This window comes from Anabrus simplex, chromosome 2 (genome assembly GCF_040414725.1).
Source record: "Anabrus simplex isolate iqAnaSimp1 chromosome 2, ASM4041472v1, whole genome shotgun sequence".
NCBI lineage: Eukaryota > Metazoa > Arthropoda > Insecta > Orthoptera > Tettigoniidae > Anabrus > Anabrus simplex.
In genome coordinates this window covers 980932888-980959183 of record NC_090266.1, presented here as the reverse complement: position 1 = coordinate 980959183, position 26296 = coordinate 980932888, and the positions used below count along the sequence as shown (strand labels likewise).

General features: G+C 36.9%; 1 protein-coding gene across 2 annotated transcripts in view; it reads right to left on the bottom strand.

Moving 5' to 3' along the window:
- Positions 1-375: 375 nt before the first annotated feature.
- The window catches only part of LOC136864598 (sorting nexin-29), a 656141-nt gene continuing 630220 nt past the window's right edge, over positions 376-26296 (bottom strand). For both annotated transcript variants that reach the window (XM_067141812.2, XM_067141813.2), the window contains 2 exons: positions 18506-18645; positions 376-2430 (listed from right to left, as the gene is read on the bottom strand). In XM_067141812.2, the coding sequence (XP_066997913.2) occupies positions 2301-2430; positions 18506-18645 (270 nt within the window). In that variant the 3' untranslated portion in view covers positions 376-2300. The remainder of the gene's footprint in view (positions 2431-18505; positions 18646-26296) is intronic.

Sequence of the window (26296 nt, the reverse complement as noted above, 5' to 3'; positions counted from 1 at the left end):
TATTAGCAGCATATTTTGTTGTGGAAGACATTGCCAAGTTTTGTTAGTTGTTGTCAAAGGTGTACCTTAGCTATCAGAACCTTTCTGACAATGTTTTTTTGGACAAGTTGTGTGACATATGGTGTGTGATTCAGCTTCCGTTTGTTCAGCAATCCGTCTGACAATCCTATCAGGCGGTATGGCTTCGCTTAGTGATTATGCTTAACTTTTGGGCACTAGTGTACTTACAGTTTATGACTCTAAACGTTTAAAGAAAATGATGAATGATCATCACAGTTGTTAGTCTATTGTTTTACTTTGATCTTGCCTTAAATTATCACTACCTTAAGGGCAATGAGACATTTCAAGGTAGATTTCATTGCTTTGTTAACAAAGTGCTTTAACAATCATTCATTTTATTTCAATTATACTTTACTCAGAATATAATCAGTGTTGTACTTGTTCCTATCATTTTACAGTTTTCAGCTGTAGTGAAGCCACATTTCTTTACTTCTGTATATATGTGTACTGTATGTGTGGTCATTAAAGGGCCTTCTGCAACACTAATAAAAGTAGTTTTTGTACATTACTGTGCAGTGTCAACATTTCAGGTTAGAATGACCACCACCACATCACTTCTCCGGAAGGGAATATTAACTAACATGCCTTAATTAGCAGTTACAACCACTGTTCTCTACTATTTTCATCCTCTGGCATATACCAATACTGTATATGAGTTACATATTCATTTTGTCAAACACATCCAACTATGGGGATACTTTTATGCCCTGAAATATAGTTCCTTTCCTTACATTCTCGTAAATTCAGAAATGAAGCCATGCAATATGAACAAGTAAGGCTTGATACACTCAAATGAACTCCTTTTATATATTATTTTCTGTCTTAGGTTTCAGAAACAAATCTTGAGTGGTTCATTCTACTAACACTAACACTTAATAGGATATTTCATAAGCAGCATTTTCTCATATACATTCCATTTTAGTTGGCAGTTAAAATAAGATTTTTCACATTAAATTCTACATTAAGAAAACTACATGTAGAGGAAATAAATGCTACCAAACATTAGAGAATAATTACTATCAACTAAAGTAATCTCTGTGTCTCACCTAAGGAAGAAAAATCCTGATTTTCCTAAAACTGTCCACTAGTAACTACATTTGCATTGGTTGAGAATAATATAGAAATCATCCAGTGAATATGACATATTCTTAATGCATGGAAAACTGGTATGTTAGGAAGAATACAGGAAAAAGTAAGGAGGAAAAGTAACTGAAATGATTAACAAGAATGCAGCATATGGAACAATTAATATTCTTAGTATTTTTAAGATGTCAGACTTGAAAATCACAAAAGCCATGGCAACTTAGCAAAGATTGACACAAGGAAAGGCAAAAGAAGAAATGTTATATCACATTACCTACCTTTACAAAAGATATGCAAATGGCTACCTACTTTTAACATTTTTTAAATATAACTTTGTAGAATGTTTTGTGTATACCTTCCACAGGTGATGACACATAAGGTTAAGGTAGAGAAATTAAACAAGTTTTCTTTCAAATAGAAATGTAAATATTATTTCTTCCATGGCTATTTTGTAAAGCTTTAGAAAATGTATAAATAACAATATGTGACAGAGAGAGAAAACAAGTGAATGAATGAATGAATGAATGAATGAATGATGAATGAATAAATGCTCAAAAAGGAGCTCTTGAAATTTAGATTCAATACATAAAGTGCAACAAATAAATCTTCAGTATCTGAAATAGATCACAAGTTTTGCTAGGGGGTTATTAAATAAAAATGAGCATTCTCTGCATGCCCCATAATTCAATCTAAACTAACTGCTCTGATTCTTAAATAATACTGATAAAATTCAGCTGGAAAAATGATCACTGACAATTTTCTTTCTATTGTAATTTACAGCAACTAGTTCATTAACACTGCCATATTAATATATTTTGTTACACTGGCATTTTCCATGAGGTACTGCTGCTTTTCACCCCACCTCCCAAAACTTCTTTCAACAATTTTACAAATCTTTAATTTACTGATAGAATATATAAATACAAAATGGGTGGATCAAATAAATGTTCTACAACTTTACATAACTTTGCAAATTACATACAATCAGTTACCTATTTTTAATACCACTTTGTGGAATGTTTTGCCCACATCTTTTACAAGTGATGACATTGTAGGAAGAGAAATGAAACACCCAAAGTTCTTTCTCCCATCAGGAATGCAGATCCAGTATTCTTTGGTCCATGGAATGATTCTAGAATTCCTACAATGAATAAATGTTAAAGTCCTGTATACTGGGGTGACAGTTCACTGTTCTGGGTACCTTCTGTATTTCGAGCTAAGCGCGAGAATGGATTCCTCGCACTTCCACGCTTGCGTCTGCTTTTATCTTCTACGTTGCAAGTTTCTCTGAAAGAAGATGAGTAAATAGAAAAATAAAAAATAAGAAAGAGATTTGTTTCCTGTTTAATTCAAGTAGCATGTCTAATTATAAAGTTCCCCAGTGTAGGAAATGATGAACAGAATGACTCATAGAATACAGTTGTGTATAGAAAGCTAGGGACCAGGTAGGACCATAATATATTAAGCTTTGTATCTTTCTTTGTGTGATTTAACAGTTATTTCTTTCTTTCCATATAAAACTTTAGTTTACCTAGCCTTATTCTTTTAAGGATATTTGTATTCATTAACCTAATTAATGGAAAGGTAACCTAATTGAGGGAAAGGAACTACCATGCAAGAATAGTCATATATTAGAAGATGAAAACTTGGGTAGGTACACATATCAGAATAAACACACAAGAACATGTGAGAGTTACAAGAGGGAGCAACAGAAATAAGACAAGGACAAATATAAAAACATGAAAGGACAGGGACAATCTCCACATAACAATACTGCCATCTACTTATAGATAGGCGCTCTCCTCCACAATCATGGTTTTTCATCAATTCATTCTCAGCCTCAATGAGTTCGTTCCTTCCTCTGAGCTTCAACAGGGAAGTAAGTATCGACATTATGGGCCCAGCTCAATAGAATTTCAGTCTTGATGTGGAAAGTGTACGATAAAAAAGGAAGTCAGATAAACACAGAAAAAGACAAAAGACTAAACGTTCAAAGCTCGTGAACACAGGAGAAAAAGACAAAAAGGTGAGAAGAGGAAAGAATTTTACATCTTGTACTTTAACCCACAATTAAATCTTACCTTTTAATGAAGTCCTAATCTCTAGCTTTGTCTTTCCTCCTCTCAAAAATTCTAACAAGGAAGGGCAACATTTTTGTCAATTTTTGACTTCTTGTAAGGGGTCAATGTATAAGATATGGGTCTATATTTTTCCATTAATGTAGAAATATATTTGAGGGATGGAAACCTCTCTCCATCCAGAGAAGTGCACGTTATCATACAATCCATCCAAAGAAGTGCATGTTATCGTACAATTATGAAAAAATACTTAATATAATGAAATCTATATTTTAACTGTGGTTACCATTTAATTTACAGGGGTGAACTACCCTCACCATATTTCAGAAGTTGTAACCACTTGATTTCTTTTTGGTGAAAAATGTAACTGCTGTAGAGTAAGTTGAAATTAACCGTACATTCTGTGGAATTTTCTTCAGCAGGCACTTCAAGGGGAACCCCTAATATATATTTAATTGGTAAATCACATGGAAGCAAATCAATGTATGAATATTTCAAAATTCAGCACCATATTCCTATATCTGTGCACAGATGTACGGACATCTAGAGGTTGAAAACATCTGTTCCTAGGAAAATTTACAAACCATGTTCATCCTTTGTATAGTTGGCTTTTGTTATTTCTGGGACCTCTTGTATCCGTTGAAGATGAACTTAAATTTCACATCCGTATAGGATTCTTGAAAGTCTAAAGATCTTTCTTCTATACCATTATAATAATTCGTAGCATTCATTAAAATATTTTCTGAATTATTTCATACTCCTTAATTGGAGAGTGTTTTAATATTTAATGTTTATCAAGTTGTTAGAAGTTATTTTACAGCAATGGTGGAGCTAACTTTCAATTTATGAAAAAATAATCAATTAAGGTTTAAATCACAAGCATATGTAAATAAACAACTGGCTTCTGTTAGCTTTGCAGTCTTCAATACTTTCCAGTTGCAAAGTGTTGTTTGTGAACCATGGGCAACCGCTGAGTGGCCTAGTAACTAGTCTTCATAGTCGAGATACCAGTTGCTCTGAAATAGGAGTGGACATCTTGGACATATTCTGAGTCATTGCCCTCCTCGTCTCAGGGATCTAGGACTACCAAATTCACCAGCAGTCCCTAAATCATTAGGGAAAATATTCTCACTGGGTTTATGTGTAAACAGGCTAGCGCGCAATGTCTCTGAAATCTATGTAGCATGCTCAGAATGTTTACAGTAAGGCCCAGATCTACAAGAGTGACACAGTCTCACCTCCGTTTGGCAGGTCAGCAATTGCTTGGAAAAAAACATGGCGTATGAAACAAAATTCAATGGGATGGCTATTGCTATCAGTGTGGCTTAATGGAAGATGGAGAGCAGGACTGGCAGAGTTGGTAAAGAGAATGTGGCTGGATGTGCTACATGATGTTTAGGTAAGGGGAGATAACAAAGAAGAGATTGGAGATTATAAGTTGATCTTTAACAGTTTTTAAGATGGGATGATGTCCCCTTCAAATTTGGCCTATAATTAGTATTTTATTACATGTAGTTTATAGCTGGTATCATTCTTTCATTAATGTTAAAAGTTTATTCAGGCACAGCCATGTCTTCATTCAGAAAACTGGTTTGACTATTCACTGATAGTAGTTTCTATTCGAATAGTTGTATTTTGGAGTATTTTTATCCTTCCTTCTCAATGGTGTAATGGTAGTGTTGTTACATTGTGTGTGAGTGATTTGTTGGATTCTATTTGCACAGTTAGTCAGTGAATGTCTTCAGATATTATTCTAATGTCTCTCCAAAGGTTTAAAGTGATATCTAAAAATCAGAGACCTCTCCGAAAAAATACATTTTTATTTAAAGCAATTTCAAGTTTTGTGAACTCGTGTGGGACAGAATTACGTCATACCTAATATGTCAAATTTCAATGAGCATTTCACCTTATGCATTTCTGTGGAGATATGCATGAGAGTGTCATCAAATTCAGTGATAGATTCAGTTTTGGGCAGAATTAATAATCAGCACTAATAATAATACAATTGAAGGCCGGGTTAAACTAAAATTTAATGGTCATGAGTGATAAATGATATTTACTGTTATTCTGTTACGTTTGATGTGTGCTCTATTGGTGGATTACGTGCCTGGAATACGGCAATCCTGTGGGATTAATTTGTGGTTTTATATGGAGAAGCATGTATCTTGAGTACCATGCCTTCTACGATTTTGGAGCACGTGTTAAATAATGTGGATGAGATTTAGGAGTAATAATAACTTATCACGACTCATGAACTACATGTCTGATGATATTTGACACAGGTGTAGAATAATATATTGGAAGTGGAAAGAGTTTGTACAAGATTTTACTTGTAAATCTTTTTATGTAGTACTTACTGTATGATCTGCAGTGTTGTGCTACAATATTTTATTCCATTCTGGTACCTAATCTGTACAGTGTAAATATTTTGATAACATATTGTATTTGTAACTAGTAGAGTTCATTTCTATATTTACTGGAACTGTCCAGAAAGTTGTGACATGAATTTTTGAACAGGATGTGTTGTCCTTTGTTAGTTATGTATTCTATAAAGTATGTTCTGACTATTCTGGAAATGGAAGATTTGCGATCGTATGTATTCGAGAAAGTATTTAAACATCGCGACCGAAGAAAATGTTGTGATTGGTCAATCTGGGCAAGCTCCTGTGTTCTGATTGGCTACTCCCAGGCCAGGGTTCCCTTTAAAAGGGGATAGGCAGCATTTCGTGGGAGGTCTGAGGTCTTAAGTCTCAGAGCCGTCTTGGTCTTGGCCTGCCGAGCCTGCTGAAGTTTTTGACGTCGTGAACGTCTCCTCGGTACCAGCATGGGTTGCCTAAGGGTAAGCGCTGTTGCTTTTGGTCAAGTCCCATTTAGTTTTCGTTGGTGTATCACAGGAGTTTGCCCTAATCACCACTCTCTTGATCAGATGTGAAAAGGTAGTTTTGATTTCACTCTAATACGTAATAGTATTTTACGCTTCCTCTTACCTTCAATATTGTATTTGTGGAATTTGATTTGTACTGAGATGTACTTGCTTAACTCTTTGAACTTGTAGGAAGCTCTCGTCAAAGAATATATAACTTAGGTGTGTCTAAGAACATGTATCTGTATCTTACGAAAGGTGTATCGGTATTTTCCACATTGACTGAAACGGTTCGTAATTTATTTGTTTTGTAAACTCCATTTTGTAAATAATATTTTGAAAATCAAAGATCACTGTTAATTTTTCCGAACTGCAACCTAGACATATCCATGCCCCTGGTAGGTTCCCAGTTACGTCCCACGTTCCTTGTTTGTTATCTTCAAGTTGCCCTCACTGATATTTACTTCTGCTGTTTTCGCCACAGTTCATTACATGATTACGGTGTGTATAGTGTTTAGGTACCTTGTAATTTGATTTACCTTCCTCCCTTTATCGGTGTTTGTGTAACCGCTGAAGCACCGGTTACAATATTGATGTTTAGCTATTATTTATGTGCATGATAATTGTCGACCAATTTTTCTGAATATTGAATTACTGATTTTTAGATGATCAACGTTGTGTTAATTCTACTATTTTCTTTTCTAAGTGATTGCCCAGATTCAATCACATTTCAATGACTGTCGAGCGTAACAATTTATCAAATACCGTCGTCTGAATATTCCAGGGACAGGATTAAAATAAAAATTAAAACTAAATTCCAGAATTTGATGGTAAAATATGTAAATAATAATTGTGCATCATATGTGTGAATGTAGAATGAGTGCAGTAGTTAGTGATATTTTTCTGTGATTTATTGAAATGTGGTTCTGACCTGGCAATGTGTTCATCATGGTGGGCCCAGGGCCCTGTTTCATGAAACATCTTTCACTAATATTATTGGTAAGAAACCAATAATATTAACTAACAATATTAGTTAATTGTTTCATAAACAACATGACTAATAAAAGTTACACATATTATTAGGATTATTTCCATGAGTGTATTTTGACTCATAATTCATATTATTAGTGAAACCAAAGTGAGCGGTATTTTAATATTTTGGCATAAAATCATAAAGATCACTGAAATGGTCGATTCTGATACAAATAGTGATAAGGAACGAGTGTAGGTATTTACCGTTCAATAAATGTTACGTCAAAAAGAGCCTGTACTGACATGTAACAAACATATGAATACCGGTACAATGGGAGATTTAGGTTAGATTACATAACTTTTGAGTATTTGCTTGATAGGATTAGTAGGTAAAGAACGTTCCACTGCAAGGAATGAAGCATAACCTTAAAATAGCAGCTTCGCATTGCACTCCACCGGTTGGTAGTGATACATAGTATCACTGTGTTTCTTTAATGTAGTTCTGCTCGGACACTCCAAGTATCTTTTAAAATCTTGGCTTATATCACCAGTAAACCAAGATGATGCTGGTGATGATTATTGTTTTAAGAGGAAGTAGGCTACAAATAGGCAACCATCATCTATAATAACACTAATCAGATAGAAAAATGGAAAGGATCGGACATTTTGAAAAATGAAGGTATCGGCTAAAGAAAGAGAAGGGCCACGAAGGGCGTGAAAATGAAAGACTCTCTCGGCCTCGCAACCTAATACTGTCAGGGTCGGAAAAGAACAAGAGTTGAACAAGGGAGGTCAGAAGGGTAGATGAAAATGAGCCTGGCAAAAGTAAGTTGAAGCAATGGCAGGACTCATCTCGCCAACACACGCTCCCAAGTTGAGAGCCCTGGGACCCCTTTTAGTCGCCTCTTACGACAGGCAGGGGATACCGTGGCTGTTATTCTAATGCCCCCACCAACAGGGGGTAGAAAACAAAGATTTTGCTAGTCCATCTCAACAGAGATTTTTAAGATCACATGAAATAAAAAAAGTAAAAAGGAACAAGGAGGGTTATAGTGTGCAAAAGGCTGCGAATAGTTGACGCTTAAACTCAATCACTTTCTGCAAAGAAACTTTCTTCTCTCACTTTATTTTCACTTCTTTTATCCATTTTCATATGTATTGAAGTCACAACAACGAAAATATCAAGTGAGCCTTTTGAACATGTGGATTAATAGTCGGTTGTAGTCAAGCATTAGCCTACTGCTAGGAACAAACCCAAGCCAAGAACGTATGCAACAGATCGATTCTAACCTCCATTTGTATCAGCTGACTAATGAACTAATATTATTTGTGAAGATATTTTATTAGTCATGTGTACATCTTTATGAAACAGAATTTGGTTAACTAGTAATTATTTTTATGAGTTCTAATATTATTAGCTAATATTATTAGTTAGTTTTATGAAACAGGGCCCAGGTTATTTCGGTATTGTTTGTGAGGACTTGTTTTGTGAGGATTAATACCTTTAGTAAATTTTATTGAAAATCTACGTAAAGCTTACATTGATGTACTATTTAAAATGGATAGGTGCGTATTATTTCATTCGCGTATGAGCAAAGTGCAGAACTGTTAAGTATTGTAAATGAATAATTTTCAAGGTGTCGTGTAACATGAGTTAATGTCATTCATTATTTAAAGCACATTAGAAGGACTTTTAGGGAAATAATGATTCTTGAGAACATATTTTTGTAAAGTCTAAAACGGACATGATTAAGTGAATTGAAGTTAAGTTAATTGAGATATTTTCAAGGGTGTAATTCAGATGAATTATGTCAGAAAGTTGATTCAACATCAATGGAACTTATCCATGAATACGATAATAATGTAATATTTTCTAATAATATTTGTAGATTATGACGTCATTATCAGTTCATTTCTCTTTATGAAATTGAAGTTGACGAATATATCTTGAGCTAATAGAAATGTTATCACGATAGCTCATTGTCACTAAATTTTTTAAATTTGTTAATAATTCGACAAATGTTAGCAAGAGGTTCACCCTCAATATATTTCTTTTTTTTAAAGCCAGATGTGGGCTAATTTTTACTTTATTTATACTTCAGTTAAATTCAGGCTTCGTTATGGAAGGAGAAAGAAGTTATTATTGTATCAGACAACCTTAGGAAAAGAATCCAAAAAAATATCAGCAAGATTATAATGTTAAAAATGTTGTTATTTCTTGTTCAGTGAAGTGCTATTTATAATAAATGTCAAACCTATTGTTTTAATTATTTGTTTTTCCATTGTCATTGTACCGGGCGGTACACCTCCACGCCGCTTGTTCAAACATTGCGCCAATTAAAACTCCTCTACAGGAGAAAGCCTGAACTTTAAAAACTGTATTAACTCAACAGTTTCTCCGAAGATGGCTCTGTGTGAATTTTGATGTGTTTTTGTTTGTCATTGATCAAGAAGTGTGGACGTTCTCTACCAGATGTCTCTACATAAAAACTACGATTATGCACTCTGGTGCGAAGGAATGAACTTTCCTGGAGAAATTTTTTATTCATAAGTTTTGTCTTTACTATATTTTGTTCTGTTATCTTTGGGTTGGCAATATTAATCCTTCCTTCCGCCAGGTTTGAACTTAGCCAATCCCGAATTTATTTAATTAATTCTCAGCCAATCATGTATGTCTTTTTCGATATGGATATGTAGCTCTAAGCTATCCAATAAAGTTGAGGGGGTGTGTCGACTCATTCTTGAAAGGTCTCGAATTTTCCACGAGGGTATAAAAACTGCTGATTTTCTTGTCTCTGGGCCACTAGTATAACATCTAACTCAGTGTGTGGATATGTAGCAGGGGGCAGGAAGCGCCTCGTTCTTCAGACAGCAGTTCTTCTACAAGGTAATGGCCTTTTAACATCTCTATTTCTTGCTAGCTCAGCAGTCTAACTCTCGGGGAGGGTTCGAATCCTTTAATATGTAACCCATCTTTTTAAAATGTAAATTCCTTTTCAGTCGATGTAAAAACTACAAATCTCTTTAACTGTAAAGCGGGGATAGAGAGTGCTTTTCCCTCTCGAGCTCCCCTTCATTTTGAAATTGAGATGACTACGTTTTCATAACCGTTTCTCGCTTCCTTAATGTATTAAAGTTTTCTCATACGGGTCACCTGCCTAGCTTGGGATTAGCCCCTGTATTATCGGCCTAGCGCCACATAGGTTTTTAAAAAAAAACTTTAGTGTAGGAGTGCAAGTAATCGCCTCCATTCAATTTTGTATTTTGGGCCATTTATTCAACTCGTTTTGTTTTCCTTCCTGAGAAGGCCCAGTAGATTGGGTACGAGGTACCCCTGTACCATTATATGTGTGCCTTGAGGGCAGTTAGTGTGAAGTCTGCTTATGGCCTCCTGATAGGTTTGAACTTTGAGAGCGGGTCTGCGCATTCCTAAATTTGATCTCTGTGTGCCTCTAGGAGGCTTAACATTGTAATTTGGAGCAAGTGCTCCTTGGCATGATGGGGTTTTCTGCCCCTTTGTTCAATTTTGTACCTTGGTAAAGTTGGGCTAATAGCTCAAGGATTGTGATTGTGGGGCTCGAAGCCCAGACCTTGTAATAATCCCCTAACACTTGTAATTTCTTTGTATCTGATTTTGGCTTGTTGTTGACTTGTTAAGTTTTCAAATTCTATGTTATCATTGTTAAGTTTTGAAAATATAACCTTTGTTGAAATTTTAATTCATCTTTCGAACTTGTAGTTAGACCCATTCCAGCCCGCACCTTCTTTCACCTCTGCCTTCCACGGGTAACTCCGTAACAGTCATCAACCCTTGAACTTTACCTGCCCTTAAAAAAATAAGCAAAGCCAGTCAGCAAACGGTCCACATCTGGGATTCTCGCTCACCGGCTGAGCCTGCCAGGAAATTAAGGGGCAATGCGTACAGTGTAGTGTGGGATTGTTTACTAGGAAAACCATTGCACATGAATGAACGATGTGGGTGGATTTAGAATTTGCGGGAATTAGGACGATAATTGTCTCTGCATAATCACCATGTAAGGGATCAGATGAATGCGAAGTGGATTAGTTTTATGAAGCACTGAGTGACATTGTAGTCAGGGTCAACTGTAAAGAGAGGATGGTGCTGATGTGTGTGCAAGAATGTGCTAGAATAGGATTAGTAGTTGCTTGTTCATTCTTCGAGTATACAGCTATTCACTGCTATACTCATACATGGGAGATAGAAATACCAGATCCATTTTTAATTTTTTTTTTTTTTTAAATGTTCAAATGAAAAACATGCAGTAAATGTTTTTTTTGAGTTATTTCTATCTTGTAGAAATAAACTACATAATTTCATGAATTTGGTGTGATAGACTCGTGGAGAAGTCGCAGTCCAACTGCAGTAACTGAAGAGAATCTCGATGATAAAGAACAAAACATTTCCAACAAGTAAAAATCCAACTATTACATGCATTTGATTTCAGAGTATGGAAGAATTATGCGATATACTTTTCCAACAGTGCCATACTATTAGACTATGATATCAATCTCATCATCATCATGAATTCCTTCCAGCGAGCCGGGTAGGATATTTAAGAATGATGTACCTCCACTTATTAGGGTCCTGATATGCTTCTTTTCTCTCCAGGGCATTTAAGTTAATAAACTTCATTGTTTGTCTGTACTGAACCAAGATAACGTTTTATTATAATTTTTGGGTCCATGTTATTCAACATCTTCTCAATATAAAAGAAAATCATCATGGTGGTGTTGCAAACAGCCATGCTCATGGGGAGGAGGAAAATGATGTTGGTGAAATTATGTTTGAGGAAGTGGAAAGGATGGTAAGAAAACTCCATTGTCATAAAGCAGCAGGAATAGATGAAATTAAACCTGAAATGGTGAAGTATAGTGGGAAGGCAGGGATGAAATCGCTTCATAGAGTAGTAAAATAAGGTGGAGTGTTGGTAAGGTACCTTCAGATTGGACAAAAGCAGTAATTGCACCTATCTATAAGCAAGCGAACAGGAAGGATTGCAACAACTATCAAGGTATCTCATTGATTAGTATACCAGGCAAAGTATTCACTGGCATCTTGGAAGGGAGGGTGCGATCAGTCGTTGAGAGGAAGTTGGATGAAAACCAGTGTGGTTTCAGACCACAGAGAGGCTGTCAGGATCAGATTTTCAGTATGCGCCAGGTAATTGAAAAATGCTACGAGAGGAATAGGCAGTTGTGTTTATGTTTCGTAGATTTAGAGAAAGCATATGACAGGGTACCGAGGGAAAAGATGTTCGCCATACTGGGGGACTATGGAATTAAAGGTAGATTATTAAAATCAATCAAAGGCATTTATGTTGACAATTGGGCTTCAGTGAGAATTGATGGTAGAATGAGTTCTTGGTTCAGGGTACTTACAGGAGTTAGACAAGGCTGTAATCTTTCACCTTTGCTGTTCATAGTTTACATGGATCATCTGCTGAAAGGTATAAAATGGCAGGGAGGGATTCAGTTAGGTGGAAATGTAGTAAGCAGTTTGGCCTATGCTGACGACTTGGTCTTAATGGCAGACTGTGCCGAAAGCCTGCAGTCTAATATCTTGGAACTTGAAAATAGGTGCAATGAGTATGGTATGAAAATTAGCCTCTCGAAGACTAAATTGATGTCAGTAGGTAAGAAATTCAACAGAATTGAATGTCAGATTGGTAATACACAGCTAGAAGTTGATAATTTCAAGTATTTAGGTTGTGTGTTCTCCCAGGATGGTAATATGGTAAGTGAGATTGAATCAAGGTGTAGTAAAGCTAATGCAGTGAGCTCGCAGTTGCGATCAGCAGTATTCTGTAAGAAGGAAGTCAGCTCCCAGACGAAACTATCTTTACATCGGTCTGTTTTCAGACCAACTTTGCTTTACGGGAGCGAAAGCTGGGTGGACTCAGGATATCTTATTCATAAGTTAGAAGTAACAGACATGAAAGTAGCAAGAATGATTGCTGGTACAAACAGGTGGGAACAATGGCAGGAGGGTACTCGGAATGAGGAGATAAAGGCTAATTTAGGAATGAACTCGATGGATGAAGCTGTACGCATAAACCGGCTTCGGTGATGGGGTCATGTGAGACGAATGGAGGAGGATAGGTTACCTAGGAGAATAATGGACTCTGTTATGGAGGGTAAGAGAAGTAGAGGGAGACCAAGACGACGATGGTTAGACTCGGTTTCTAACGATTTAAAGATAAGAGGTATAGAACTAAATGAGGCCACAACACTAGTTGCAAATCGAGGATTGTGGCGACGTTTAGTAAATTCTCAGAGGCTTGCAGACTGAACGCTGAGAGGCATAACAGTCTATAATGATTATGTATGTATGTATGTATGTTATTCAATACACAAAAACAGGGTCTGTTTAGCCCTCTGAGGAACTTCCTTGTCCAATACTATGTTCCGTACTTTATGTATTGAATAAGGTGGGCCCAAAAATTATAATAAAACGTTGTAATCTCTAGGGCATCTCATGTTTCTCCTCTCTTGTGAAGGTGTTCTTATCTGATGTAACCACCTTTTTCTGTGGCATCCAATTAGTCTTCGTCCCGGAACAATCTTTTCAACATACTTCCTTGCTGTTCGAGTCACCTGCATCTGCTTAACGTGTCCTAGCCACTTCAGCCTTTCTTCCATGGTTAGGTTGACCTGCAGGTCTCTCCGTATCTGATCATTCCTAATTCTGTCCTTCCTCGTTTTATGTACGGCTGATCTAAGGAACTTCATTTCAACAGCTTGCAGTTGACTTACTTCTCTTTTATGTATGATGCAACTCTCCAGACTAGACCTCATGATGGGCAGCAGATAAGTCTTAAGCAGGGTCTGTTTAGCCCTCTGAGGAATTTCCTTGTCCAATACTATGTTCCGTACTTGGAGGAAGAAGTTGGATCCTTTTTGCACCCTCTTCAACACTTCGTTCTTGGCACTTCCATCATTTGATATTGTACTCCCCAGATATTTAAAGGTATTCAAACATTCAATCTTCTCTCCCTTGGGGGTGAGGTTACAAGGTTTATTTGTTCTGCAAACTTTCATTACCACTGTTTTGCTCTTGCTCACAGTTAATTTACATTCTTTAAAATTGGTTCCAAAGATCCAGTCTCCTCTGAACATCTCTTTCAGTTTCTTCCCAAATGGCATCATCATCAGCAAAAACAAATGCATTAAGATCTTCCTTACCTATTCCTTTGAGTTTCTTTATAATAGTATCCATCAGTGAAATGAAGAGCAATGTGGAAAGAGAACTCCCTTGTTGGACACCTCTTCTTGTTTTAAAGCACTGAGATCTTCCATTTCTACTTGCACACTACTTTCACAACCATCATACAACATCTGAACTTCTTTAATCAGTGCTCCTGGGATGTTGTTTTTCTGAACATTCCCATATTTTTCCTCTCTCCATCCTGTCATATGCTTTTTCCAAATCCAAAAATACTACCAGTATTATCAAGTCCTTCCCTTTTCCCAAAATGTTTCCCTTAGCTGCCTGAGCAAAAAACCTAGGTCTGCGGTTCCTCTATTTCTTCTAAATCCACGTTGTTCCTTTTCAAATTGATCTTCCATTATTTCTCTCAGTCTCTGTTCTATAATCTTCTCCATTATCTTAAGGCAATGTGACAAAAGGGTGATGCCTCTAACTGATGCACTTCCATCTACTTTTCTGTTTTGTTTTTGTTTGCTAGTTGCTTTACGTCGCACCGACACAGATAGGTCTTGTGGCGACAATGGGACAGGGAAGGGCTAGGAGTGGGAAGGAAGCGGCTGTGGCCTTAATTAAGGTACAGCCCCAGCATTTGCCTGGTGTGAAAATGGGAAACCACGGAATACCATTTTCAGGGCTGCCGACAATGGGGTTCGAACCTACTATCTCCCGAATACTGGATACTAGCCGCACTTAAGCGACTGCAGCTATCGAGCTTGGTCATCTACTTTTTTAAACAGTGGTATCATAATTCCTTTTTTCCAGTCATCTGGCAACTTGTTCTCTTTCCATATAACTCCCAGTGTTTGATGTAGGCACTGTATTCCAGGGATTCCAGCTGCCTTAATCATGTCTGCTGTTAGTTCATCTGCTCCCGCTGACTTTCCACTTTTCATTTTCTTCAGGGCATTTCCTGTCTCTTTCCAAGTAATTCTTCTGTAATTCATTAGTGACTTTGGGTACTTGTTCTTGTTCACACTCCCCATTCAATAACTTTTCAAAATAACACTTCATCTCCTCTCTGATTCCTACCATGTCTCTGATAATGATCCCGTCCTCTGTTTCAATAGCTTTAATTTCTTCCCTATTTGATGTTTTACTTTTCATTAACCTGTATAACATTTTCTGATTTCCTTTACTATCTTCCTCAATTCGTTGGGCAAACAGTTCCCAGCTCTTCTCCTTTCCTTCTTTTGCTACTCTTTTTACCTGGAGTTTCTTATTCCTGTTCCAGTCGAACTATTTTTACATTGTCCATTGGAAAAATTTCCTGAGCCTGATTATGTTCCTCAATATCTTTGTTTTTCTTTGCTTTCTATGATATTAATCTACATTAAGAAATCTATATACAGTGAAATCTCGATACAACAATACAGTACCGATAGCAAAAAGTATTGCTGTGGAGGGAGTTATTGTTATAAAGGGGGATTTAGAGTAACAGGTTTCCAGTGAAGCACAAAAAAGACCTAATTGTGTCAGGAATCACTGCTACAGTTACAACTGTAGCTACAATACTGCCATTTGAATCCTTCTGGTAAACACAATAATATTTGAAAATTGAATTACATTAACTACCGGTACCTGAGTATCATATAAATCCCACTAACATAAGGCTTACAAAAAAAAAAAAAAAAAAGACAATACTTTACGTATGTCCAGCAGAGTACATTCATACTGACCACATAATTTTAATTTCTACACATATTTGTTGTCCAGTCTGAATAAGATCTGGAGAAATTGCTGAATAGTATGGAAAGAGTCTTGGGGAAGAACAAGATGAAAATAAGTCCAAAACAAAAGTAATGTAGTGTAGTCGAATGAAGTCAGGTGATGAAGGAAATATGAGGTTAGGAAATTTTTTTTTTTTGGTAGTTGCTTTATGTCGCACCGACACAGATAGGTCTTATAGCAACGATGGGACAGGAAAGGGCTAGGAGTGGGAAGGAAGCAGCCGTGGCCTTAATTAAGGTACAGCCCCAGCATTTGCCTGGTGTGAAAATGGGAAACCATGGAAAACCATTTTCAGGGCTGCCGATAGTGGGGTTCGAACCTACTATCTCCCGAATACTGGATACTGGCCACACTTAAGCGACTGCAGCTATCGAGCTCTGTGTTAGGAAATTAAATCTTGAAGGAAGTGGATGAATATTGTTACTTGGGTAGTAAAATAACTAACGATGGCAGAAGTAAGGAGGACATAAAATGCAGAATAACACAAGCACGGAAGGCCTTCCTTAAGAAAAGAAATTTGCTCACTTCAAATATTGATATAGGAATTAGAAAGATGTTTTTGAAGGCTTTCGTCTGGAGTGCGGCACTATATGGAAGTGAAACATGGACAATAACTAGCTCAGAAAGAAAGAAAGAAAGAAAGAAAGAAAGAACAGAAGCTTTTGAAATGTGGTGTTACAGAAGAATGCTGAAGGTGAGATTTCTAGATGGAATCACAAATGAAGAGATATTGAATCAAATTGGTGAGAAGAGACTGATTAGGCAAAATTTGACAAGAAGGAAGGGACAGAATGATAGGACACATCTTAATACACAAAGGACTTGTTCAGTTGGTTTTTGAGGGAAGTGTAGGCAGTAGGAACAGTAGGGGTAGACCAAGATATGAATATGAAAAGCAGATTAGAGCAGATGTGGGATGTAGTAGTTACGTAGAAATGAAATGGTTAGCAAAGGATAGGATGGCATGAAGGGCTTTGTCAAACCAGTCTATGGACTGATGACTCAAATAACAACAACAACAACAACAATTGTTGTTCACACTATACAGCATTCTGCTACTGTAAACTACCATAGTTAGAGAAATCTGAAATGATGGTCTGTTTCACATTCGTCTTTTCAGACAGAGGTGCACACACAGACCTAAATGAGTCAAGATTCAACAGTCATTGGAATGTATGACAATGCATCAAAATGAGATAATGAAGGTGCTATTTCAGTTTTAGGCAGTTGCCTGAGAGCTACAGTAGTGTAGTTTAAATCCTACATCTTCCGAGAATTCTGTAGCTGCCAAGTTCCCTGAGTTGCTCAACAAACCCACCCCTCAGCTATAAACTCCCTTGTTTCCTATGCTTACACAATATGATAGTTCAATCTTCATATGGCAGCAATAGATGTTCCTAATAACTTTTGTGCTTGGATTATCATAGTATCAGGAGGAAAGCATATTGTTAATCAAGAGGAATTTCACAATGAATTATGGGAAATAATACCAGGACTGCAATATTTTATTATCAGCAATCACTGTATGGAGATTTCACTGTACATGTAATAAAGCTGTAGTGGGAGCTATGTTTTCTGTGGTTATGTTCCACCATCTCTTGGAAACGGCTGGATATAGATGAGCAGACAATGGTGGTATAGGCAGGGGTCACCATAGTAATCACACCACTACTATACGCACTGAAAACATCCAAGGCTGTCGAATGCTGTGTATCAGGTTAATTACCAAATTTCAGATGGAGATAAGGGACGAGACAGAGCTCTTAAAAATAATGTTACAATGGTACTGAAGTCAAAAATTCCCAAACAAATAAAATTGGCCAGTGAAATCCATCACAAGTTACATGTTATTAATCAAGGATTCCTGTCTACTTATACACTAATTTTAACCAGCAAACACCACAGGGGATATCTTGATCAGCATGACCAACTAAAGATCTTTTGGGTTAAGATTTGAACATCTCATTTGGCTTCTCATGCAAATGCTTTTTTCTATTACAGGTATTGGAAAAGAACAAACAAGTATCAAAACAAGTAATATAAAGAGAGATTGGACTATGAAAATAAACAAATAAGAAGATGAACACAATGATCTTGTCATTTCACATTTTATTTCTATTGTTCCCTCAAAAAGCTTGCAGTTTTGTGGGACTGTTGATATGGTGATCATAGCCATGGGACCTACAGTTTTACATGGAATTCAAACCACAAGGAAGCATTTTCATTTTTAAAAATCCCACGTACATAGACCGGGATTCAAACCGTATCTGCCTTGGTCAGAAGCCAGCAGCTATCTTGTCCCATATTGCACTTCTTTCCACACTGACCTGTCATTGCATTCATCTAATCATGTGTTCCTTTTCATGTGCCTATCTCTCACTATACGACTTCTTTTGTCTGCCGTTATACTGGGAGATAGTTTCCATCATAAATCAGAGTTGCATTATATGTAAATTTTTAGTTTTAATATGATTTTAAGATGAAAATACTTACCCAAAGAAAGGCATGAGTCCAATCAGTAATTCTTTGTCTGGAGAGGAAGCAAGTTCAGTATTTGTTTGCACCAACTGATTCATTACACAACGTAAATAATGCTGCAGCCGACGGCGACGTTCTTCCACAAATCTAGCATCCTGTATTAATGATAAATGCACTCTTCAGGTGAACAAAATTAATGGTTGTGGATACATCTTAACAGAATAAAACTTCCACAAGTAGCAATTAAATAAAGGAAGTAAATACGATTTCAGTGAGAAGCTCTTTAAAACCTAAGAAAAAGTTGATTTATTTAAATTCTCATTTGACTGCATATGCACCCGATACTTCTTTTGGTTCATTCTTACATAAAAATTGTAACTGCAATCAGAAAACTACAACAGAAATGTTACAAATAGTGTATTTCACCGCATAATCGTTGCCATTGCATAATCATCGCAACCTTTATTATCAATACAGAAATGGGATTTTAAAATTTCATTGCATAATTGTCGCATGTCCAAATTTTGTTCATCAATCTGGTTAAAAGGTAAATGGAACTGGAATGTAAGTTGCATATGAATGCGCAATTTTAATAAATATATGGCTTATTGGCCATTTAGCAACAAAGTCACATCTGCAAAATATAGTACAATGTATAAATCAATCAACAAATAAATAATACCGGTATACGTATGATGCATGACTTGTCGGTAGTTTGATAACGTGGTCGCGAGACAGTGTACAATTTATTCACCAGTGACATATCATGAGTTTTCATTTAAAATACGTAAGGCTACAAGTTATCACTCATCGGCAATGTCTCCGGGAAGTAATGGCACCGCACACACTTGTTTTCTAGTACGAATTTCAAAGCCTTGCAACCACGGGTGCGCTGGTATCGGAACACACAGGTAAATGGCGATAAAATGAGTCAATGAGAAACTAATCCATGAAAAAGAATGTAAATCTTTGCTCATATCAATGGTAAACATCGGAATGAATGCGTTCTTTTTTCTTAACATTATCATGTTCTTGTGGTCTGCTGTAATACATAATCGAATATTGTGGTACTGGGAAATTTATAATTAGGTACACCCCTGCTTGCAACCCTTGTACTTCACCTCCAGTAGACCTCTCCACGTTGTGGGGGTATGTAGGTTTTTAACATTTTGTGTTTATTAGGTACTCTTGCGGAAGTATAGACTGCTCTGGAATGTACAGATGCATGTGTGTGTGTGTTTGTAAGAGACTTGATTACTGTAGACATGTGTGCATGAGAATTTCTAATTTTATTTTGTTTTTGAGTATAATAATACTGAACAGTTATGGATATTTTTTTTTTTGCTAGGGGCTTTACGTCGCACCGACACAGATAGGCAGTGGCGGCTCGTGGATATCAGCAGTGGGGGGGCGCACCTTAGTTTCATAATTCCACAAAATATCTCAAGTTCTTCAAAACATGTTATCAAGGTACACACTTCGAACACTATACGGTGCAATGCATATGCAATTGTTTTTATTATTATTATTATTATTATTATTATTATTATTATATTATTATTATTATTTCGAATGGGCCACCAGAGGACCACGTGCCAATTTCAATTCCTTCTTCTTTGTTCTATCCTTTTCTTCCAGTACGCTTTCATCTGTTCACTATGTTTCTTCTTTCTGTCTTCAGACCACTTTGAACCAGTCTTTTTTACTTTCCTACCTTGGAATTCTTCTATTTTCAATACTTTTTCCCGAAAGCCTTCTCTATTATTTATTTCTTCTGTTGTTATATTGTTTTTTTGTAAATCCTTTCTTACTTCATTGACCCAGCTTGTCGTTGATTTCTTACCCCACAAATATCTGAAAATCTTACTGGATAATCTACTATCTTGCATTCGATATAAATGTCCAAAAAACATAAGTCTCCTTTTCCTCATTACATCTGATATATTTTCTATTTTTTATATATATTTCAGCATTACTTCGTAATTTCCAACCTTCTGCTGTGTTTTGTGGGCCTAATATTTTCCTCGTGATTCGCCTTTCTAGTATTTCTAGTTTATCTAAATTATAGTTTAATGCCAGACATTCGCTTGCATATAGGCATTCTGGCTTCACTACTGTGTTGTAATGCCTTATTTTTGCATTTTTGGATAGCCATCTTTTATTGTAGATATCTTTGGTGACTCCATTATTATTATTATTATTATTATTATTATTATTATTATTATTATTATTATTATTATTATTATTATTATTATTATATGCCTTTTCTGGCAGGACCTAGTGTTTACAGTGCACTATGTCTTCTGGTGTGGGCTAGAGCAATTTTGTTACTTTCATTGATCTGTCTCTGTCTTATCCTTGGCTTTGACAATATGAAAGTGACTGAGGTATGAGCGATGCTAGTAATTCCATTCCTTCTGCAGCCAGTCCCTGCTATGAATGGTGTGAAAATGTTGCTCATAGGGTCGGTTGGTGCGTGCATTTCAGTGGGCTTGGCAGACTGATTTGTAACAGCAACTTCTGGCTCAGTGAGGAAAGCAACGGGAAACTACCTCACCCCTCATTTCCCTAGTATGCCTCTTCAGTGATGCCTATGCCATCTATGACAGCTGATGGCAGAGCTATTGAGGATCCAACCAGCCATAGGGCTGAAGACTGAACATACATACAGATTTATTATTATTATTATTATTATTATTATTATTATTATTATTATTATTATTATTATTATCTATTATTATTATATAATTATTATTATTCATAATAATTATATAATAATAATAATAATAATAATAATAATAATATAATAATAATAGATAATAATAATAATAATAATAATAATAATAATAATAATAATAATAATAATAATAATAATAATAATAATAATAATAATAATATTTGCCTGTTCTTGTCCACCATCGAGTTATGTTTACGAATAGTTTCATTGTAGTGATCACTTACACAAGACACGACATTGACTTCACCAAGCATTTCAAAGTCCATGGTACTATTGATATCACCCCTGTGGTGATCCATTTATCTCCTTTCCTAGAACGGGAGAATAGCAGGCAAGGAAAGCAGTAAAAGGTTTCTGAGATATCACTTTCACATATCCGCGAGTTCTTGTTATATACGTCAGGAGAACTAATTTGTCTTTGGAAAGCCCTATTTTCATTTTTCTTTGTCTCTTTTTCAACAAGAAATCTGGTGTCGGCCTAAAACACTCCTTCAGTTCGACTTTCTTCTCGATAGAAAGAGAAGAAAACGTTAGTTCTTCAATATGTTCGACGGTAATCATACTGTACGAAGTGCATACATAACACTACGCCGACATATAAATCACAACCTTTCCCCTAATTTCACCTTGTCACAGTCACCTCACGAGATCATTCATCAACACAAAGTTAAACATCGCGCTCTCCAGTGAGTATGGCCAACATGAGTCAAGTGCGAGGAGCCAGTAGTTACAGTCGTTACTCGTTTCGTTAGTTAATAATCCTAAAAATTACAAGACTATTTTAAATGTATACCGGCACATTTAACTCAGGTAAGTGCCTCAGTAAAATAGTTCCTAGTTTTAGGAGAGAAATGGCATAAACTGACCCCTGTTGAATAGAAATCAGACCACCAATGTTTCGGGTAGGTTGGATGCAACGATGGGTCGCGGCAGAAATGCGCCGGAATCTCCGCAGAACATCACATCTCTACTGCGCCTCTGATTGGCTCCCTCAAGGCCAGTCAAGCGAGACTCTGGAAGTGTTTGGTCCGCTGTGAGAGAGCGCCCTCCTGCGTAGGACCAGCAGCGCATCGCCCCGCAGAACAGTACAACTCGCACCCTTGATAATAATCTTATAGTAAAATATTTCCCTTGTTAACATTTAAGATTAAAATTCCCGAATTTAATGGAACCCCGTGGGGGGCGCGCGCCTTAGCGCCTCCCAAACGAGCCGCCACTGCAGATAGGTCTTATGGCGACGATAGGATAGGAAAGGCCTAGGAGTGGGAAGGAAGCGGCCGTGGCCTTAATTAAGGTACAGCCCCAGCATTTGCCTGGTGTGAAAATGGGAAATCACGGAAAACCATCTTCAGGGCTGCCGATAGTGGGATTCGAACCTACTATCTCCCGGATGCAAGCTCACAGCCGCGCGCCTCTACGCGCACGGCCAACTCGCCCGGTATATGGATAATTAAAGAAACTAATCTGTGGCCTTTGCTGAACTGCATGGGAACAGAGCTGTGGACAGAAAAGTTTCAGCGAGTGGAAACCTGGTATACGTGACTGGCAAAAAGTTAAAGGCAAGCTTAAAAAACACAAACTGTTCTAGATGCACCTTTAGATGTCCAGAAACGGGGAAGTGCCTAAAAATTGCCAAAGAAGTGTTTGTGTATGTATATGAAATACGTAATAATGGCTGCAGTGTATCATATGAAATGTTACAAACGAAGGCACGGGAGGTACGGTGCGAACACAACATTCCCATAACTCAGTTTAAGGCGAATCGTGGGTGGGCTATGAGGTTCATGCAACGACACAATCTGTTGGTGCGAAGGAGAACAACACTATGTTAAAGGTTGCCAATTACATGGACAAGAATGTAAATTTTCACCGATTTGCCTTACGCTCGTGTTAGGAAACTTCATACTTCCTTTCTCAAATCGGTAATGCTGATCAGGTTCCAGGCTTTTCGATGTGCCTTGCAACAGCACTATTGCACTAAAAGGATCGCGTAGTGTATGGCCTATTTCATGAAAATCAGTGGTAGTGAGAAATTACGACGCACAGCTGACGGAAGGAAGTTGATGCCTTACATTATTTTCAAGAGGAAATCAATGTCTAAGCAAATACAATTCCCCTGTGGAATTCATGTACGAGCGCAACCAAAGGGTCAGATGGTCATAAAACTCATGCTAGACTGGGTTAAAACTGTGTGGGATAGAGGACCCGGTGCACTACTGTTTATTTTAGATAGATAACGAGGTCACCTCGTGAACGAAGTGAAGCAACTTCTTAATGAAAATAAGGCGCAACAGGTAGTCATTCCTGGTGGCCTACGATCTACTTTGCAGCCACTGGACATTAAAAAAACATTTAAAGGAAAATTATGTTGATTTTATGAGTGGATGATGAACGGCGATCAGCAATTGATGCCCGTTGGAAATATTAGGCGTCAATCTTTCGACTCATTATGCTCGTGGGCAATGAAGAGTTGGGACTTTATACCACCTGAACTAGTTTCCAAGAGCTTAAAAAGACTTGGATTTTGAACGCACTAGACGGATCCGAAGATGATGCAGTATGGCAGAGTTACAAGGAATCTGATACTGGTATGAGCAGTGGCAAGGACGGCGCATCAGATAACGAAACCAGCAATTGCGGCAGAAGATTTTGAATAAATTGTTCACTGGGAAGTCCATGTTTTCACAACAATGCAATAAATTTTCCTGGTGAAATATTTTAACTTTAATGCTCCGATTAATGACAACTGACTTAATAGGTTCATTTTCATTTTCAGATTGGAGAAACGTTTGCCGAACTGTTGCGAATAAATGACGAATTTTCATTAGCATATTTTAATTATATTGATGTACATACGCAATTATTACATGCACCTTAAACTTGTATAATGTACAATTTTATTATGAATTATTTGTTTCAGTAATACAATACTGGTATTAAAATATTCTTCGCATAATGTTCGCACCTGTGCCATCCTGCTTTGTGTGCTATTTATACTGACTTTACACTTTTGGTGAACTTACCTTTTCATCTCTACTCTGCATACCTTTTCATGTTTAATCTTTCACTCCCTCCCGCTGATATTCGCCTGGTCGCCATGTTTGATACTCACCTGTTTCCTGCGCTGACGTCATACGTCACCTGCTCAGCTGTTTGTCACAAGACATTCTCTAGAATGATCTCTCTGCCTATATATTCTTGCCACCCTGCCTATTTCGGCAGGTGGAATCGAGAACTGGAAAAGAGCACTAGACCTCGTCGAGGCACGAGATTTTCTCTGCCCATCACTTCATTGCTGCTACCCTAAGGTAAGAGACATGGAGACTTCCGTATTCAAATTTTATTGCTAACCTTTCTTTTCTACGGGGATCTTGGCGGGAGTTGGGGGAGTGATCTACTCTTTGTGGACAATCAAGACATTTATGCTAAGAACTTACCTTTATTCGTGTCAAATTGCAACTATAGAACTGGTTGGCTGTCTACCACAACCTCTATCTGACGTACACTTTGCGTTGTATTCTTTGGTATCCTATTTCTCCCGTCCTGACCCTTATTACCATAGGTTGTACTAGCTTTGTATCTCGTACATGATTTCCCGTCATATTTCACATTTTTGTGTGTACTTGTATTATTATAGAACGTGTGATCCTAAGCATGTACTATGATCCCTTGGAACTACTTTCCTATTAATGTTTTACATTTTACGGCACACTCATGTTATTATGGAACTTGTTATCCATTAAATCAAATCAAAATCTCTTTATTTGCAAATGAGGTGTCCACCTCGGTGGCAAATGATACGCTAAAATACATTATTGACAAGCACTAAATATTAAATTAACAAGAGAAGAAAATTTTCCTATAATACAATATTATACAATTTATGCTAACAATGTTTTTCTATTAAACACACAGCTCATCCTTAATAAATTTATATTGTTTACAAAATTCTACTTATAATATCTCCTGTACTACTTACAAATATAGTCAACTGATATACAGTATGTGAAATTACTTCAAATGATACTATACAATTGGTATAAGATGAAACTTTACATTGCATTTATTTACTTATTTATTTTTTATTTTTTTACACATTCTGGAACCTAAGTAGCATAACAACCTGCTGCGTCTTAACCAGAGCCCCTTTTGCCACCACTTTTCAGAGTTCCTGAAGGGCATTCACAGCTACCGTAGCGGTCCCAGGGCCCTCGAAGTCCCCACTGTACTTCACCCATACAGGCAGTCCCCTATTTTGGCTGTCCAAACTCCTTAGACCAGGGGATGGAATTAATTCATTCACACACATTTTTTTATTTACAATAACCTGCACTGGTTTGAATGCCCTCTAACACTTCATTTATTTTCTCTGTTGCTGTTTATTCTCTTCTTGAATATCTGAACAGATTTTGGAAAAGGATCAAACACTACCCCTGGTAAATTGTTCCACTCCTTCACACCCTTCCCAATGAATGAAAATTTACCCCAATCGCTTCTGGTAAAATTCCCTCTAATTTTATATTTGTGGTCTGTCCTGCCGATATAATTATTTTCCAACTGAAGCCTCTCACGGATATCTCCCCATGCTTCTTCTCTTGTATAGGCTCTATATAATCCTATAAGTCTAGTTTTCTCCCTTCTCTTACTTAAAGTTTCCCACCCAAGTTCCTTTAACATTTCTGATACACTACTCTTTCTCCTGAAATCCCCTGTTACAAATCTTGCTGCTTTCCTCTGCATACTATCTATTTCTTTTATTAGGTATTCTTGGTGAGGATCCCACGCACTGTTTGCATCTTCCAATAATGGACGAACCATACTTAAGTAACTTTTCTCTTTTAATTCTTTGTTGCATCCTTTAAGTAGCCTCATTATGACATGTAACAATCTGTATGCTTTCCCAACAATCTCGTCAACATGACCCTTCCAGTGCAAATTACTTTCAAATCTCACACCTAAGTATTTGCACTTGCCATCCTTTGGGATAACTACCTCATCCACAGTATATTCAAATTCAGTTTAAAGCTCCTGTTTGTAAAAGTTGTAACAGTTGATTTGCCTCCATTAAC